Source organism: Camelus bactrianus, chromosome 11 (assembly GCF_048773025.1).
Source record: "Camelus bactrianus isolate YW-2024 breed Bactrian camel chromosome 11, ASM4877302v1, whole genome shotgun sequence".
Lineage (NCBI taxonomy): Eukaryota > Metazoa > Chordata > Mammalia > Artiodactyla > Camelidae > Camelus > Camelus bactrianus.
In genome coordinates, this window is record NC_133549.1 from 54,012,299 (window position 1) to 54,031,329 (window position 19,031).

The window sequence follows — 19,031 nt, forward strand, 5'->3', positions numbered from 1 at the left end:
AAAACAATTAAAATCTATAAATCCAAGTTCATACTGCAGAGCAGAAAATGTTCAAATAAAGAAAAGCTTTAGTCATAAGATGTAAAATCTGTGTATTATTTGTTACTAAAATAGCTTTTATATCTGATACTTTTCTTTGATAACCTATATTATGTCAAGAAAATTCTAATGTTTCTTTTGAGAGATATTACATTTCAAAACTATGTGTTTCTCTGGAATGTACATAACCTTGGAAGCTGCAGGTTATTAATCTAAATTAATTCAACGTAGACCATGAAACCAAAACCAAGGATCATCCTGAGAGCCCCAATTTATCTTCAATTTAATACTTTACAAACAGAACAATTATTCCAAATAGAGATAAAATTATGTGAGATATAGTACTAGCTGATATTAACTGTATTAACTGATGAAGCTATTTCCCCAATGTTTGGTCAAAGGTTTTATTCCCAAAAGCAAAAACATTTTCTACAGAAAATGGAAACAGTCAAACACTAAATAAAGTGGATTATTTATAATAATAGCAAAGTAGTATTATTTCAAATTCTCCAAAAATTCATCATGAGTACATAAACTTGATCCAACAATTGCTTCTAGGTACTTATCTTAAGGAAAAATATTAGCAAGTGACAAATAATATTTGTACAAGCAGTTTCATGATAGTAAAGATTATAGTAACAAAAATTAGAAACAGCCTAATTACCCTACAACGGGGCATTAGACAAAAAAAAAATAGTGTATTTGTACAATAGAACATTATGCAACTATTAAAATGATAGCATTAGTAGTATTTATTGGCATGGGCCATATATAACTAAGATTTTAAAAAGCAGTATGAACAATATGATTGTGTTATTTTAAAATATATATTCATATACTTTTATTTGCATGGAATGTCACTATAAGGATAGGGATTATAATGGTAAATTCTAGTTATCTCCAAGATGTGAGTATCAAGTAATTTTTTTTCTTTTTACCTAACTGTATTTTCTCAGTGTCCATGCAGAAGAAAATGTGTTGTTTTGTAAGCTTAAATATTAGAAAGGAGAAAAATGGAAAGAAGTATGGTTATCTGTTAAACTCTCCATCAAAAGTTAAACATCAAATAGACACTGTGGGGAAAACAGTGTACTGACCTTGAAAATTGTTGTGGGTTCTTCATTAAGATTGACCCGAGTTATTACTCTTCCTGAACCTTCTTCTACATCAAAAATGCTGGCAGGATAAGGAAACTGGACATCATCTACTCTATATCTCACACGACTTGCAGGTAATCCCTAAAACAAAATTATGTATTATTTTGCAAAATGAAAACAAAAGGTAGTGATAATGTTAGACTCACTGGTAAAACAAATAGTCTTACAGAAATGAAGAATCATATCTTAACTTTTCATACTTTCACATTTGAAATGTAGCAGAATCTTTAGTTCTTTAGGGTAAGAATTTGAATAAACGAAGGGTCTTTACATGTTATTTAAACTTATGTAAAAGAATAAATTAATGGTGGTTGCCTTGGGTGTCTTCTCTTCCACATTCCTCTAATTATATGAAACCTCACCTTCTTACTTGAACACAGGGTCTATTTAATATTTTATCTTCTAGGACCATTATAAGTTACATTCTTTGTTATATTTATTTGAACTCTGTGATACTCAGAGGATGATGAAGTGTGGAGGATTGAGGTAAAGTAGAGGAGTGGATATGGAAGTGAAGGAAACATTATTTTCCATCTGCTATATGTCAACTTACCATGCTAAGTTTTTTTCATAAATAAATTCATTCTCACAACTATCCTTTAAGATAACATTTCTAATGATGATAGCTATAATAGTAAAATGATGATAGCTAACATTGGTTGAAAGCTTGTTATGCACAAGAAGCATACTAAAAAATGACACATGTATTGTCTACCACTCATTTTTAAATTAATGAACTTGAGGCTTATAGGGAGTTTAAAAATGTTGATTTGCCCCAGACATAGACTGAGATAAGTTGGAGAAGTAAACGAAAAATTCATTTTTAAAGAAAGAAATTAACATTTGATAATGTTTAGTTAAATTTATTTTAAAAATTTTTTAAAAATCTCTTAAGCCAGTCCTAGAAGTCAAATAAACACATCCGGCACAGAGCTAGTATGTGGCAGAGTTTGACTTCAAACCCAAATAGATACTATATTACACCTGGAAACTCTTTAAAGAAAAACACCTCTATCTGACATTATTCTGATGTGCTAGAAGTAAGGATGTCACTCCCACGGGCAGCCTTGGTTAATGACACTGTGTGGAACGTTGGTTCTGAGAACACAGCCCTCTGTATTGTTAAGTTTTTCATAACTGTCCTTGAATGGGATTTTGTTGCTCATGTTGGTTCCTGTTGTTCATGTTTGCCCAAACATAGGACAGATATGTTATGCTTCAGGACTTCTATAATTCCCTAATCATTATCTGTAAGTCCAGTCCTTTCACACGTTACACCTCACAGTTTATCACCACCTCCTCAAACACTGTGACTGTTTTCACTCTCTGTCTTTCCTTCTTCCTATCAGTTGCTCTGTCTCAGACTCCTGGCTTGTTATCAAATGAAGGTCCTAGAACTAGAGCATGGATCTTCAGATTTATAGTCAAGTGGACTTTATATCTCACTATGTAAGGACTTAATGTATGAAACTGTGATGTGCCTTAAAATGGGTTTGATTTACCAAGACTATGCTGACTACGTTATTTGCGGAGTTCGAGCTGGTATACAATTTGAGTATTAAAATGACAAATTAAAATTCAATTTATGTGTCAGGATTTTGGACATTTTACCTTAAACTCAAAGGGATAAAAGTCGGCCTGTGTCATTATGAAGTGACATAAATTAAACATGTCAATTTAAACAAAATACCTTACTAATTTGGGGTAAAAACTTTATTAAAATATGTACATATTTATATTTGGGGGTATTGTAAAGATGCTGTTAGCACGGTGTTTTTATGAAAATTTTATTCTCAAATTTTACAGTATCATAGACGACACCAGACACTTCATGAGTCCAGACACTGATATCCTAAAGTTCACAAGCGAGGAGTAGGTAAGCGCTGTACCAGACCAGAGGCAGAGCTGGGCATGTTTGCTGTCACCCTGAAAGCAAGGATGAGGAGGAGAAAATATCAACTAGCATCTATGTACCTGGCATCGGCCAAGTGCTTCTGTTCTCCATTAAAACCAAGTTTTAATCCTGCGAAACAGTTGTATTATTCTTACATGGAAATGAAGTTTAAAGAAGTTAAAACTGCTGTACAATATGATTTTTCCTAGTTAAATACAGAAGCCAACACTAGTGACACTATTCAATCACTGTGAGGGACTCTGGGGATGTTTGCCAACCATCATTGCCCTCAGGAAGGACATGACTTATGGTATCTATTAATAAATGAATTAATTAATTTGTTTGTTCATATATTAAGCTTCTTTCCAAGTGTGATTGGAAGTAGTATGTGACTTATTTAAATATTTTATGATTTCCAAAATGTGAGAGGCACGGTAACTTTGTGATGCCATTTTATCTACTAAATTTGACATGTGTAAAACTCAATAAACATTAGCATGAGACAACACTACTGAAATCATCATTTATCCTGTGTGTGTGTGTGTGCGTGTGTGTGTGCGTGCGTGTATAAATATGGTGATACAGTGATACTCTGAATGAGACATTTTTTCCAGATGATGGGAACATGACAGACAAAAAACCCTGTTATAGTGGTACTTACATTATATATTTTTTAAATCAAAAAGGAACATATTTATACAGATTGATAACATTAATATATCAGAATAAATGTAAATGTATATAAAATAAATTCTTAAGATCTCAATTATTTTCTTCATTACTCAGTAAATTGCTATACTTTTAATTTTGATGCTTATAGTGGGTGTGAAATACAATATGTTTTGACTTTATGATGGTGAGAATGTAATTAATTACTACAGAAGGTAATTGCAGGTCTTGCAAACACAGGGAATTTCAATGAGACTGTAATGGACCAAAATAATTAAGTCCTTAATATCAGGGGATATCTTGAATTAGTCATTTTTCTTAAATACATAATTATCAAGAAATTACCTACTCAGACCCACATAATTTTCCTCATAATAATGGCAATCACATTATATGAGGGAATACTAAACCTATTATTATCATTACACACAAACATTAAGTAATTCGTTTTCAAGTACACAAAGATTTTTCTCCCTGATGTGGTTTCAAAATTCTTTTGCCTATGTCTTTGAAAGCAACTAATCTGATTTATTTTGTAGGAGTGTAATTCACAAAATCTCCCAAGTATGATTTAGTATCAGGGGTTACTGTAAAGTAGTTTATATTGTTTTTTGCAGTCATAATGACTTAGGGTGTTTTTTGTTTGTTTGTTTTTTTGTTTTGCTTTTTGTTTTGTTTTGTTTAGTGGATCTTAACTGGCTGCTAAGGTATCGTTAAAAAAAAATTAAGAAAAACTGCAGGTCAAAGTCTCCTGTAACCACTGAAGAGATCACGTGCTTTTCTTTTTTCTTTCTCCTTTCCTAATTTTTAACACTGGAGTGATTATGATGTTTTGACAACAGAGTGAGTCAACACTCTTATAAGCAAATTCCTTATATAAGATGTCACTGATTTATATGTATAATTCAGTTTCTGCAGATATGGTATTAATAGCTATTAAAGACTCTAAGAAATATTTGCTGCAAGATTATTTACCACTAACTCTTTTGGGAAACATGTTTTTCAAAGGTAAACATAAGGAAATCCCTAAGACATCAAATAAGAAATTATATAAACCTTGTAAAATTTCCTCATATGGACGAGTTTGTTTACATTCATAAAGGTAATAGTGGGCACACATTCAACTTCCCTCACAAAAATCAACTCACAAAACCAAAGGAACAGAAAAATAGGGATGAAACTGAACTAGAGTTAGTAATTAGTGATCCTGTCCCCTCTGCCGTAAAACCCTCCCATGTTGCTTACAATGAAACAAAAAAGCTTGACATTGTCTCCATGGCCTACAAGAGTCCACAGGATCTGACTCAGGTTTACCTCTCCAGTCTCCCGATAAAACTGCCTTATTTTGGTTTTGAAACTAATTTTTCTTTTTTCTACTTGAGGGCATAATTTCTCTGCCATCCCACTTTGCCTTGGAAGCACCTCCTTATCTTCCAGGCCTAAGCTTTGAGTCACTTCCTTCAGAACCTTCCTTGACTACGCAGACAAAATCAGGCCCCACCTTGTCTGGTTTTACAGCACCCGGAAGATTTAATTCTTGGAGCTCTTCCTAGTTTGTCATTTCTATTTACTTGACTGAGTTTTCATTAATTTCTATCTCTTTAAATTTGAAATTCTAAGAATAGGAAACATGACAATTTTAACCCCTAACACTTACTGCAGTTCCCTTAAATAATACTGGATGCACACATACATAATAAATATTGAGGAATATGTACTTTGTTTGGACCACAAGGACAGAGATTTAAGTTAAACATAATCCATAGTTTATGGAACATTTTTATCATTGGATCCACTAGACACATTTTCCTCTCATTTCTTTATCTCCTTTCACGTTCACACCTTGATTTCACCTCCTTTTCCGTCAGAGACAAACATTGTAACGCATTTCAGGAGTGTCTTTCAATTAGGCTGTTGTGGTAAATTACATCGTTGTTCAGCAATATCCACTTCCTTCCCCTTCCTTCCTGCGGCACTGATTTTGGGCTCAGCCATGTGACTTGCTTTGGAATGTGAGAGACAGGGATACACAACCAGAAGCTTTACACATGATCATGTGGTTGGGCATGTTCTGTTGTGAGCCCGTCTTGCACTGCATGCAAAACAGACCTACTTAGTCATGGATCTCTGAAGGAAGAGGCATGTGGAATTGGCACGAGCCCACCCAAACCTTCAGCCTGAAACCAGGGCCAGCCAATCCTGTGCTGCCTCAAAGATACATGAATAAAAATATAAACCTTTTTTTAAAAGTGAGCCAGTGTTACTCTGGTATTGTTAACTATGAAGCATTTTGGTAGGAAAACCTAACTGGCACTTTTGTGTGCATTTTTTTAACTTTATATAATAGTGTTATTTTCTTTTTCCCGCTATTTTCAGAACATTAGGTTCATACATTCTAGTCTTGTAGCTACGTGTTCATAAAATCCTGCTGTGTTAGAAGTTCACAGTACATACTTCCCAATTCTAGGTGTATATCTAAAAATAATTGAAATCAGACTCTTGAAGAAATATTTGCACTGCCATGTTCATTGCAGCATTATTTACAATAGTCAAGGTAAGGAAATAATCTAACTGATCATCAGTGGGTGAGTGGATTAAAAAAATGTGGCATATGCATACAATGGGATAGTATTCAGCCTTAAAAAAGAATAAAGTTCTGTAATTTGTGACAGCATAGATGAACCTTGAGGATATTACACTGAGTGAAATAAGCCAGTCACAGAAGGACAAATACCACGTGATTCCAATTAGATGAAGTATTCAAAACAGTCAAACTGAAAAAGAGAAACAACGGAATTGCTGCTTGGGGAAGGGGAAATGGAGAGTTGTTATTCAAAGGGTGTAAGGTTTTAGTTATGTTATTTTTGTTCTCATTTTACAAATGTGAAAACTGAGGGACAGAGTGACTAAGAAAATTGTCCAGGGCCATGTGGACAGTCACTAGGAGCTTTAAGAGTTGAAACCAGCCAGTTTCACCCCAGAATCCTTATTGTTGAAGCCACTAAAATCTTTCTTGGGCTGATGAACATGTATGTAAGTTTGCAGATTAAAAGGGACCATCCTATACCAGACACAATCCATGCAGAGAAAGGCGTATCTAAATATACACCAGTGAAAACATTTCAGTCTTGAAATGAGTCTTACAAGCAGAAACAAACAAACAAAAACCTAAAAATTAAGAAAATTAATATAGCCTCATACTTCTACAATGTTAAAAAACAGAAAATAGTGGAAAAGCATATGGATAGTTTTACAGGGCAAAAGTTTGAACCCAAGGCTCTAATAGTCTAAGTTTTTTGTTCTGTGTATAAACAAAAGAATTCCATACATATAAAAACTCACATGGTATACATCTTTCCAAAGAATTGAAGACATATATGAGTAAACCAAGAGATGCAACAAGATGAAGAACTTAAAAATGGGTAAGTCAGAATATGAAAGGAACGGCATAAATCCTATGTAGCCTTAAACACAGAAATAAGTATAAGTAGTTGTGAATATGGACAATAAACATAACTTAAATGCTATAGATAATTTCTATGGAGAATGCACATAAGTAATTTTTTGAAGAAAATGTAATAAAAGAAAACTGATTGTCTCAAAAACAACAACAACAAAAATACCATATAAATAAATGTCACACTCTCAAAATAAGACAGACACATGAAAAATTAAGGGATATTAAGTAAGATGCAGGAAAGCAGAGGCCAGTTTACCATGAAAGTTACTCATGAGTTTCTAATTAACCAAGCCATGGACCTTCAACTGGCTTGATTTCATTTTCCTTGCCCTGTCTGTTTAAAAAAAACAAACAAAAAAAGAAAAACAAAGAAACAAACAACCCCCCCCAACAACAACAAAAACAAACAGAAAACAAGAACAAAAATAAAACAAAACATTCTCTACCATTTAATTTCCTTCTTGGCATTGAAAGCCTCCTTTCATCTGAACCGCATCACTAGCAGATTTCTCTTCTACCCTCTCTTCATCTTTCCTTCCTCTGGTTCTTTCCACTCCACAGCTCCTGCTCCATCCACAAAAGGGCAAAACCTGAGGCTTTATTTCCAAGTTTTCCTTTTATCTGGTTATGTTTTCTCTCTTGGAAAATGCTATTTATTCTCATCGCTTCAGCTTCTATTCACATGTCTCCTCTTCCACACGTTGTCCTGTGCTGTTACACCCATATTTTCTACCTGACCCACCCCTGGCCCTTGCAATACAGCCAGGTCATCCTGGCATTGGATCAAAGCTGCTATGGCAACCCAGTAGCTCCCTCAGTTCTTCTTCACGAGGTTGTTCACCTGTGCTAAGGAATCTTGGCTCCATCCTGCCGTCTGCCTCCTGCCTCCTCTCAGCACTATGTCTTATGTATTCTTTAGTTTGATGAACCTATAACTCTGGGAAAGAGATATGCTTCCTGCCGACCCAGGCATTCTGGTTCCTGGATAGATCTGGTGAGTATCACTCCCTCACTTGCCATGTCCTGACTTAGTTCTCTCAGCCTCCATGCCCTGGGTAGGGAATCAGACAACTTCTATCATTCTGTAGATGACTGCACTTAGATATTTTGAAATCATTTAATATTAAACTCTTCCTAGTTTGATTTCATTATTTTCTCCTTAAAATAGCTTTCTTTTCTGCCTACCTTATTTCTATCGACTAATGTCATGAACATCTTTAATATTCCAGCTAGAAACTTAATTAATTTATTAATTAATTTATATGGAAGTATAGTCAATTTACAATGTTATGTTATTTCTGGTATACAGCAGGGTGATTTCTTTATACATATATATATATATTCCTTTCCATATTCTTTTTCATTATAGGCATTCTTTTTCATTGCAAGGTGTTGAATATAGTTCCCTGTGATATACAGTATAAACTTGTTGTTTACCTATTTTATAAATAGTAGTTAGTATCTACAAATCCCAAACTCCTAATTTATCCCTCCCCACCCCTTTTCCCCTCTGGTAACCATCAGTATGTTTTCTATGTCTGTGAGTCTGTCTCTGTTTGGTTAATAAGTTCATTTGTGTCTTTTTTTTTTTAGATTCCACATATAAGTGATATCATATGATTGACTTTTGATTGTGCTTTCATTCTGTTTGTGATCTTCAACCTCCTGCCCAATCACTGTTAATCCTTCTAACTTCAATTGCTTTTACATATTTTTATTTTCTCCATTTCCATCAACCACCTTTTTTTTTCATGCTTAAGTGAAAGCAATTGCTGCTAACTCATCATCTCATCCAGTGAAGACTGCATATCACAGGAAACAAATTGTTCCAATATGCAGCTTTGATTTTGTCATTGTCCTGTTTGTAAGACTTCAGTAAGCTTCCATTTTCTATGTAATAAAATGGGTTTTGTAAAGCCGTATCTGCCACATTTCCTGTCTACAAGTGACTCTCTAAGACAGCCTAATGTGTTCTTTTAAATAGCTCACATTTCTTGGTTCAGACCATATTACACAGATTTATGAACGTCTGATGAGTATTTCTGACTCTGCAATTTTTGATGCATTTCCTTTGCCAGTTTCTTCTACCCTCACTTAAATGAATCTCCTACATTTTTTAAAAGTTGAATTCCTGTCCTGAGCAGGCTCAGATCACACCAGGAAGCATTCATTTCCTCATTCTTGGCATCTTTCTTGCACACTATCATGGCTCACTCTGACTCTACCTTGTCATATTTTTATTTAAGTTCACACACACACACACACACACACATACACAAAGTTTTCTGATTGGTTAATTTATTCACTAAGTATTGTGAAGTGTCTGTGTTGTGCCAGGCACATGTTTGATTGCAGGTCTACTGCCTACATCTCCAAGGGTATGGAAGAATTGTGAAGTGGGTAATGGTAAGGACAGGAGTTAACAGGCTTTGACGGTGTTAAAGTCAAGAATTTGGATGATAAGAAGCCAAGATACTCTTTTAGAGGGTCTCTTCTCATTTCCTCTGGCAAGAAATTCAAAATAAAGCACATTATTTAAGCCATAAAGCCTATGGGTGAGCCCCAGACAGAGCTTGTTATATTTCACTCAATTCCCTTGGAAACCTCTCTTGCTGTGGTGTATTGAGAGACTAATCCCATGAGGTTTATTCTCATCCAGAAAAATAATAATAATAATACGTCACTGGATGACACTTTTGTAAAGGCTAAAAAACCCTAAATTTTATAAACATTAGTGTTATAACAAAAGAAAAACGCCCTGTTAGCCCTGGTAAGCATGGCAGCTTCTTAATTAGAAGAACATTTACATCTGAAACAGTTAAATCTAATATTGATCTCAAGTAATGTCAACAATATAATTGTTCTTGAAAAGAATCGATAAGCCACAAAAAGAGAAAATGACACAGAGTTTTAAAATACTTAGATAAGCCTTTTCTAGACATTAATCACGTGTAAACTTTCTCATAAAACCCTGCCTTTTGTATTCATTTTCACTTTCAAATCTAATTATAACCCATTGTCATTCTAAAGACCAGGTCCCAACTGTTTCACAGTGTGGTGTCTTTCTAATTAAGTGAGCGACACCAGAGGGACTCAGGCTAGGCTACATCTATTCAATTTCCACAAGTTGATGTGCACCGTGAAAACAGTTCTCGATTATTTCCCTAACAGCTTTGATGTGAAGGAAAAAATTAAACACAACGCTGAGCCCAGTACGTTCCCTCCACGTGTTCCAGGGTCAGCAAGTGTGGTTAGCAGGCACTGATCTTTAAAACCAGAATTTCTGCTACATTGCTAGCAATAACCTAAATCAATACAGCAAGACAACACAAGCCAGTAAGTAGTGAGTGGTGCAAAACAGATCTGAATCAATGAAAAATGATACAGAACAGCCATATTCTCTGGAGATAAAAACTCATTCTTATAACACTCCTCGCCCCGAACAGTTTTAACTGTTGCACACAAAGCAAGCAAGCAGCAGATCATGGATAAAGATGATTGTTGTTTTCATTCCACAGTTAGGCCCTCTGCTTATAGACTGCAACCAAATGACTATGTGGAGGGTTAAGCGTTTTGAAAACAATGCCATAATTACCGGGCATTATTCGGTGACCTCATGACATTTTTAGTCATACATCACAGAAAAGAAAAAAACTGACCATCTTTTTCATGCTAAAGGGATCAACAAAAGTGCACTCAAATGATTGAAAAGGGTATTAAAGCCACCTGTGAAAACACTTTAAAAATAATTCCTCAGGTAGCTTGTCTGAACTCTGAAAGGCTAGTATAACTTGCAAAATCTCAGCAGGGGGAAAATCATCTTACAGTCGCAAATGTTATCCCTTTATAAAAATAATTTCTGAGAAGAAAAGGATAGTGAGAATACTCACTGATTCTTAAAGCCAATTACTGTCGAGAACTTACACGATCTTTTTTTAAGGAGCACATTTACTTCACATAACAGTATCAAAACCTAAAAAAAAGTCATCAATATCTAAATATTTCTCACATGAATATAGGCAAGTAAGAAAATTTGTCAAAATTGCTGATATTAAACATGTTCCATCTACTGATTTGCTTTAAACAAGGATCTTAAAAATTCCTCAGATTCATTAAACGGCAAGAATGACACAGTCATGAGAAGGTCTGTCTCCATGGGCTCCACACACCTTCTTGGAAATTAGCAAAAGGGAAACATAATTTATTCATTCATTTATCCAGATTTGTCTGTGTCCACGTGCTCATAAAGGACGTTTACCCTACCCAGAAAGAGAGCTCTCGTATCGTGGGCTTTGGCCTGCAGCTCCAGAAAGAATAAACATACACAAATGGAAATCACACTTGCAGTTTCACTTTGTGGAAATTTGGAGTGAGAAGTCTCTGGTGAGCAGAAAGAAAAGGCTGGCAATTTTTAATATCCAAAATGATCAGTCATTCACTATATACGTCTCAGGTGAACTACATAACGTCAATGCAGTCACAGAAGCAAGACAGAAAATAAACGTCCTAACGGCTTTAATTCAGGGGAAAAATCCCCTGGAAGATTTTTTTCCTCCCTCTAGATCACTGCAGTTTTGCACAACATGCATTTCATAATTCTTAATTTATATTCAGCAGCAGTGCTCTCTCTGGCTTTGAGACCTTACCCATTTCTCCATCTGATACTTCAACAGATTTCACTGTTGCTGTTTCCTAGTTTAAAATGGGTGGTTCTCATTTCATTGGCCTGATATGGCCAACCTCTAGAGATGAAAATTATTATTGCAGAATTGTAAGAGTGCCTACTATAAGAGGGGGTGGAAGCAGCACTTGGTAATATATATGTATCACCCTGTTTAATTCTCACAGCCCTAGAATGTCCATACTTGGGCTTGGAGACATTAAGAAATTTTTCCAGGGCCACAGTTAATTAAATTTCTTAAGATCTGGCATATTCTGTCAGTTTTAAAGGGCACAGAAATAACTGTTAATTTATTCATTTATTCAACAAATGTTTGCTACTAAGTACCAAACACAGAGTTAGATGTGGGAAAGCAAACTGGAGTAAGTTTTGATTCTTGCCCTCAAGGACATTACCTTCTAGTTTGGAAGAGACACCATTAAATAAGCATAGGGTTACCATAGATACTTACAGCCCCAAGTAGTGGAACTGACATAAGTGCTCTGGAGGATAGGAAATTAAATATTTACAATAGTAACAGAGTAGAAAACACTTGGCAAATCTAAGCAAAAAAAGACCTATTCTATATTTATGGCATCAACATAAACCAATGAAAGCAAAAATCAATCATAACATTTTTGAAAGTTCTGTAACATAACACTTAACCTTCAAAAATTTTTCATGGAGGTGAGCTTTTATTTTGGATCAGTGTAGGTGCAGCCAAATTGTGACTATGCTAATAAGGGACACAATTTGCATCAGTGATAGAGAAAACTCTATGCTGAATACTAGTTATACCAAAAGATTGCTAGTGTTTCAAGGATCAAAACTGAGTCTGATAAAATATGCATTCACTAAGTGAAATACGCATGTTCAGTATTCCAGCTGATGACTGGCATCCACCTTTCATCTACTGAAGAGCCAGCATTAGATATTGAATGTTAAAAACTACTATTGGGAATGCAAACCTAAGAGCTTCTTCCAAAGAAATACAGCGTTTGAGCCTGCTAAACTTCCATAAAAGGGCTTTAGGAAGTAAAAGAGGGCCTTCTTTCTACATAAATTCTGCAGATAAGTAATATAACTTATTTAGAGTATAGACGATAGACCAAGACAGCATCCTTCACATCAGTGGAGTGACTGAATATCACACCAGGTACCAAGGTCACAGGTGTCAAAGGTGAAGTGGGGACTTTGCCATCCATATTCAAACGCTGAGGTCTGTGCTACATAGGGAGCAGCAGCCCCACGTGCAGTCTCTCATCATTAATGCCATGAAACTTAACCCTATCGTACATTCTGTGCTAATGAAAATTTCTTAGAAATTCGAGTATTTTAAGATGCTGTGTTTGCTTATGACAGGGTTCAGGGTAGGCTGCCCAAAATATGTCACTTGGGCATATCGATTACTTTGAATTAAAGTTGCTTAAGAAACAGTCAGTGTAGGAAGGACACTCTGACTCTTCTTTGTCCCCCTAAAAGCAAGAAATAAATCTCCCACATGAAAGATAACCTCCCTGCATCAGGAGAAAGAGAGACATCCTCATTACCAGAGAGAGAGAATTCAAGGACGGGTAGGAGCAACAAGGAAACCTGTTACTTCTAAATTAAATTACTACCCCAAGCCCAGACCCCTTCAGCTTGTCGATTCTTCACAAATGTATTGCTTCTTGGTCTAAAAGGTACAAAAGCTACCTACTTTGGTCACTTATTTGAACATATTTTTATGAGCTCCCGTACATACAAATTTAAATTTGTTTTTTTCCTGTTAATCTGTCTTATGTAAATTTAATTATTAGACTAGACAAGGAACCTGGAGGGGAAGAAAGGACAGTTTTCCTTCCTTACACTGTAACTTAATTCAGTACAGTGCTTTATAGTTTCTGTGTGCAGGTCTGTTTTCCCTATGAGATTGTCTGTTTCTGGAGAGCACAAACTGGTTAGCACTGTGATCACTGTGGAGTTGGTACTCAAAGCACATGTCTTGACTAGAATTGAATGTGCACTTCAAAGTATCTTGTGCCTCTGACAGTTTACTTAAAAAGCAGACAAACCACCAATTTCATATTCACCATCTCTATTGGTGTGTTCAAGGCTATGAAATTTTGCCTATTGTATTTCCCAGGATGCAGTAAATCAGTTTTAAAGACATTTTAACACACTCGAGAAAAGGAACGTCTGAGTGAAAGGTCATTGCTTCATGTTAATATTATTATTTTTCAAGACCTCATAGTCACAAAAGACTTTATCCAGCTTGTCACAATTGAAGCTGAAAATATTATGACTGTCATTCATCCTTTATTAAATAAATAGCATTACATAAATACTATTTATATTAGCAATGCAAAACAGAACTTGTAAATCACTTATAAACTTGAGGTCTTTTTCTATTTTCTTACTTTTAAAAAATGGTTTACTTAGTACTTTTAGTATTTTTTTCTAGAATGTATCAGCCATCGACTTATACTGCAAGCTCACTCAAAGTTAAAAAAAAATCATCATTTGGCTATTACAAGAATAAATAATTAATATCTATAAAGCACTCAAGTTATTTATAGAAAGCATTTTTATATAGGCACTCTCACTTCTATATGCTATTTTAATTCATTAAGAAATAATATTAAGGAAAATTTACCTCATTTCTGCTACAACAATGTTTTAATTGGAAACCCTCTATTTTGAAAAGCAATCTGAGGTATCTCAAAAGAGATAAAATTCTGGATAATAAAATAATCTATTAAATATGTTCTTAAAGCAATATCATTTTAGTTTACCAAAATTAACGCATTCAGTATAACATTATGTCATATGTTGATTTAGTGTTGGCTAGCAAAATATAAATAAAATGGAAAATACATAAGGATAAAGTTTATCCAGGCTAACCTAAGCTTACAGTGTTCTAAAGAAAGAACCTGAATATACTGTATGTATGTATTCACATGCAATATAATGTGCAGTCGAACTATAATAATTCTACCTAATAAAACTGAAAAAGGAGGGGGAAAAAAAAAAGAACCTGAATGATACTGATTACAAATGTAGACAATTCATTCTGTACATATTTATCATTAGTGCTAGCCAAATTGATAAATGACAAATTGTGGATTCCAGTAAAACGAAAAGCATATCCCTAAATGTATAAGTTCAAATAATCACTTGAAATATGGTCCGTGTCTGTGGGTGCAACAGGCAAGAGTACATAAAATGTCTGTGAGTGAATAGAGTGAAGCTCACACAAACTGGCTATTCTGTCTTGGGAATGGGGTCATTTATAAGTGTTAAAGGCTTTTCTGACTACAGTTCATCGTATTAATCAATGTCTGCTACTTACAGGAGGGTCTGCATCTTCAGCATGAACGGTCGTGATAGGTGTACCCTTGACAGCATCTGGAGCGACCATCCCTTTGTAGATTCGTTTACTAAATACTGGAGGATAATCATTCATATCCTGTGAAACACAATTAAGAGTTTAGTGCTTCTGTTGAAACTGGGTTAGGTCCACACTTGCTAGACCGACTCCATCTCTCCGTATCACACAACCCATTTGCCACTGTCAGCCTTCCGTCCTCTCAATTCCTTTACCTTCACTACAGAATGACAGCCCAGAGGAAACTGCCAGAGTTCCTATACAATATTCATGTGTGCGATACCTACCCCATTCCACCCACCCTGCCCTCCTCCAAATACACCTTTCAGATAATGGAAGGATGATTGAAATTTTCTCTGAAGATACTTCTAATGGTTGAGGTAGTTTTGAACTTTTAAAAGTAGGAACACGTTTCATAAAAAATGCCCTTCTATGAGACAGCTGTAGAAGATCGTATTTTGTTTGTTTTGTTGTTGTTGCTTTGAAAGCTCTTTAATGTTTCTGGTGTGATTTCAAATTCTTTATATACTTAGCATAATGGTATGATTAGAACATTTCAAATGCAAGTTGTGAAGTATCCTTTGATGCCATCTTACATTTTTACAAACATAAAATGATTAAAGAATGTTTTCCCTATAGCACCCTACAATAATGACACGTAGGATTAGATGTCCTTATAGTCAAAAAAATAATGTTAACTTATTTAAAGATTTTTTTTCAAAGTCATTTAAATGCATCTTTTTTAATTTTCACAATTCAGTGCTATTAGTGCATTGTTTGTTATTCATGTAGTGTCACTCATTAAACAAATATTTTCCAGGTTTCTCCCATTTTTAAGACCCAGTGCTAGGCACTGGGGATACTATGGTGACTCAGGAAAAAGATGTCCCCAACTTTGTGTCACTTAACTGTCATTTGACAAGTCAAGATACTGATTCTGCAGACAGGTTAGTGACTGCCTAAATTAATCTACTTCTTCGGCGAAGTCAAACCAATTCATCTGGTTCCCAGAGACCAAGACCATTGTTTTCTCAACCACTGTATCTTTTAAGGAGAATTGTATATCATTTTTTTCCTCCAAAACAATGTTTATAACATGGCTGATTTATATTTCTTAAATTTACTTACATTAAAATAATCTTTACATCCTGCACTGTTTTGGGTACTTTGGGTCAAACGTATTTGAGCCCAAAGCTAAATTTGTTAATTATCTTATTCTCTAGGACATCTTTTTTTCTCACTTGTTATTAAAAACAAAAGAAAAAAATTACTCTACACAGTCTTTGATATTTGCTCAGATACAACAATTTTCCTGCTCAATGTAAATTGAAATACACAAATTAACTGATTATAGACACCTCTTTTTGCAAAGAGGTCAGGATAGTTAATTATTACAATCAAATACAGCTTGCTTTTATGTTCACAACAGAGTTGACTTCTGAGTTGTGAATATGAAAAACCCTGTAGACTGTAATAAAAATTGGAGATCTTGAACTGTGATCAAAACTGTAAAAATTAAAAAAAAAAATCATTTCCTCTGTTGTGACTTGTATTCACAACCTCTACTATGAAAAAGAAGACTTCCTTTATAAATTATGAGCTTTAGAATCTGAACAAGTAAGCATACCTAGGAAGCACTGGTTCTCTGTATGAGGACAGTGAAGAGTATTGATCTTCAGGTTTCAGGCAGGGGGTAAATATATAAGACATTTGCATGCACAATTTCTCCTGCTCTTTTCAAGAGTGCCAATTAATTTAACAAGTGAATCTTGTAAAGAAAGGGGCGGAACTCCTCTTGCACCCCTAAATTCTAACTTCTGAAGGTTAGAAAAGAAAGAGCCCAACTTTGTGATTTTTCTGTGATGTGTTTCCAAAATCACATAAACTCAATATGTTCTTATGAATTTTCTTCTTTTTTTTATCCTCCAGGGGACACTAAAAAGTTTAATGTTCCAGGTATTTTCTGGATGAATTTGATTCTTCAGGAAAAAAAAAAAAAAAAGATTTCCCAGTTATGTCAATACAGCTGTTAACAGTGCTGAGTACAGTGGCCTTCTCTTTCCCTATTTTTTTTTTTACCAGAAAAGTATTCACCAGATTCACCTGCTAACTGAATGCACAGTGGACATTTTTATCATCTGGACTCACAAACTGATTACACAGAAACCTAAGGTGGTAAACAACTGAAGACCATTAAAAGACTGGTGAACCCCTCTTCAGTTTGCTTGCCATTGAAGGGATGAAGAATAAATCAATACAGTTACTGCAGCTGTATTTCGTTTTATGGTACCTTGTACATATTTTGAGGTTACAATCTTTTACTGTGGCTAAGATGTGCAGCCCACTGCACTTAGCTCTTGCACAATGCATTATTTCAGATGAAAGAATTTATTGAGATGCAATGCCAACGAGCATAATCAATAGTTCATTATATTTATGCTCCAGGGATGTCTGAAGAAAAATGTACATAAATCTGCTTCTGTACAAATGCTCTATTATGCAGGAAATTAAGGATCAGCTCCACTCTCCAAAGGCTAGCCCTTTTCTGTTGCCCGTTATTCCACTAGAGGGCAGTATTGGCAAAAAATTTCCTTTTCTATATCCTCGGTAACAATTATTAAAACCTATAATAGTTTGCTTTTTGTGTTTATAATTTTTGCTGGTCTGAAAAAACTTACTTTTCATGTTTCTGAAGGGTGTTCTGAATGTTACCATGGTTGTCAACTAGAACTACGCCTTGCTCTTCTTAGAAAAAGCAACTGTTGTACTAGTAAGTGTAATTAGTTTCCATGTATCAAGCAACTAAAAGTGCAACTGAAAGTACAGTTAGCTAGGAGCAAGGAAATATGAGTTTCATTTATTTATTTTCTAAATCCAAGCCAAAAATAATCTCAGAAACCATTTCTTCTTCGGTAGATCACAGAGTAGATTTAAGGAGCCTTTTTTTAACGAGCATACCAGGGAGACAGGAACTTGCTGGTGAATTTACAAGTTAATGGTAGCTTCTCCATAAAGAGAAAGAGATGATGAACATTTTGATTTCTGGAATCACGGATAAAAATTATTCTAGATAAGAGGCTTTTTCCTGATAGAAGAGTACTAATTGATTATATTCTGATCATCTTTTTAAAAATGATGAAATCATAGAGAACACCAGCCCTCATCTTAAACCCTCATGCACGCTCTATGAGGAGACCAAAGGGTGTGCACCTGTGGGTGGAATGACCTCCATCACTGCTCTGGTACCACCTAGCGTTAGCACCATCGCCATGGAACCACTGCCGGCCCTGCCCTCTGAAATCCTTTAAGTCTTATGGAGCTGATGCCTCCTCTTCCTTGGCAGATGGAACAGTTCGTTTCTCCTCTGCCTGTTACCAGTTCTGTTTCCACTGCCAGACGCCCTCTATTCGCTGTCCGAGTTGTTGTTTCTGGTATTTACCTGCCTTCCGCTGTTTCTTCCCTTTGGGCTTCTTTGTCACTCTGTCTTTTCTGACTTCTCTCCCTTCTCTTGTGGTTCTACAACCAAGGGTCAAAAAGGTTCCATCTCCAATCAAACAAATCTTTCCTTTTTTGTTTTGCATGGGGCTCTCTTAAATGCAAATCATGAACTTACCTCACCTTTTTTTTTTTTGACCCAAACCTGTGCAGGAAGCTTCTCTTTCTTAGCTGCCTAAATTTGGGGGGGGGGGTTGTTTTGGTTTTATTTCTGAGTTTGGAGCTATTCTGGATTATTGGGGGACAGTATATCCCTAACGTAAGGTAGTCAAAGTTATGCTTTACCACAG

General features: G+C 35.2%; 1 protein-coding gene across 3 annotated transcripts in view; it reads right to left on the reverse strand.

Annotated features, from left to right (window-relative positions):
• Positions 1-19,031, reverse strand: part of PCDH15 (protocadherin related 15) — a 721,184-nt gene that overhangs the window by 124,113 nt on the left and 578,040 nt on the right. For all 3 annotated transcript variants that reach the window (XM_074374029.1, XM_074374028.1, XM_074374030.1), the window contains exons 21-22: positions 15,211-15,327; positions 1,137-1,277 (exon numbers count right to left, since the gene is read on the reverse strand). In XM_074374029.1, coding sequence (XP_074230130.1) covers positions 1,137-1,277; positions 15,211-15,327 — 258 coding nt within the window. The remainder of the gene's footprint in view (positions 1-1,136; positions 1,278-15,210; positions 15,328-19,031) is intronic.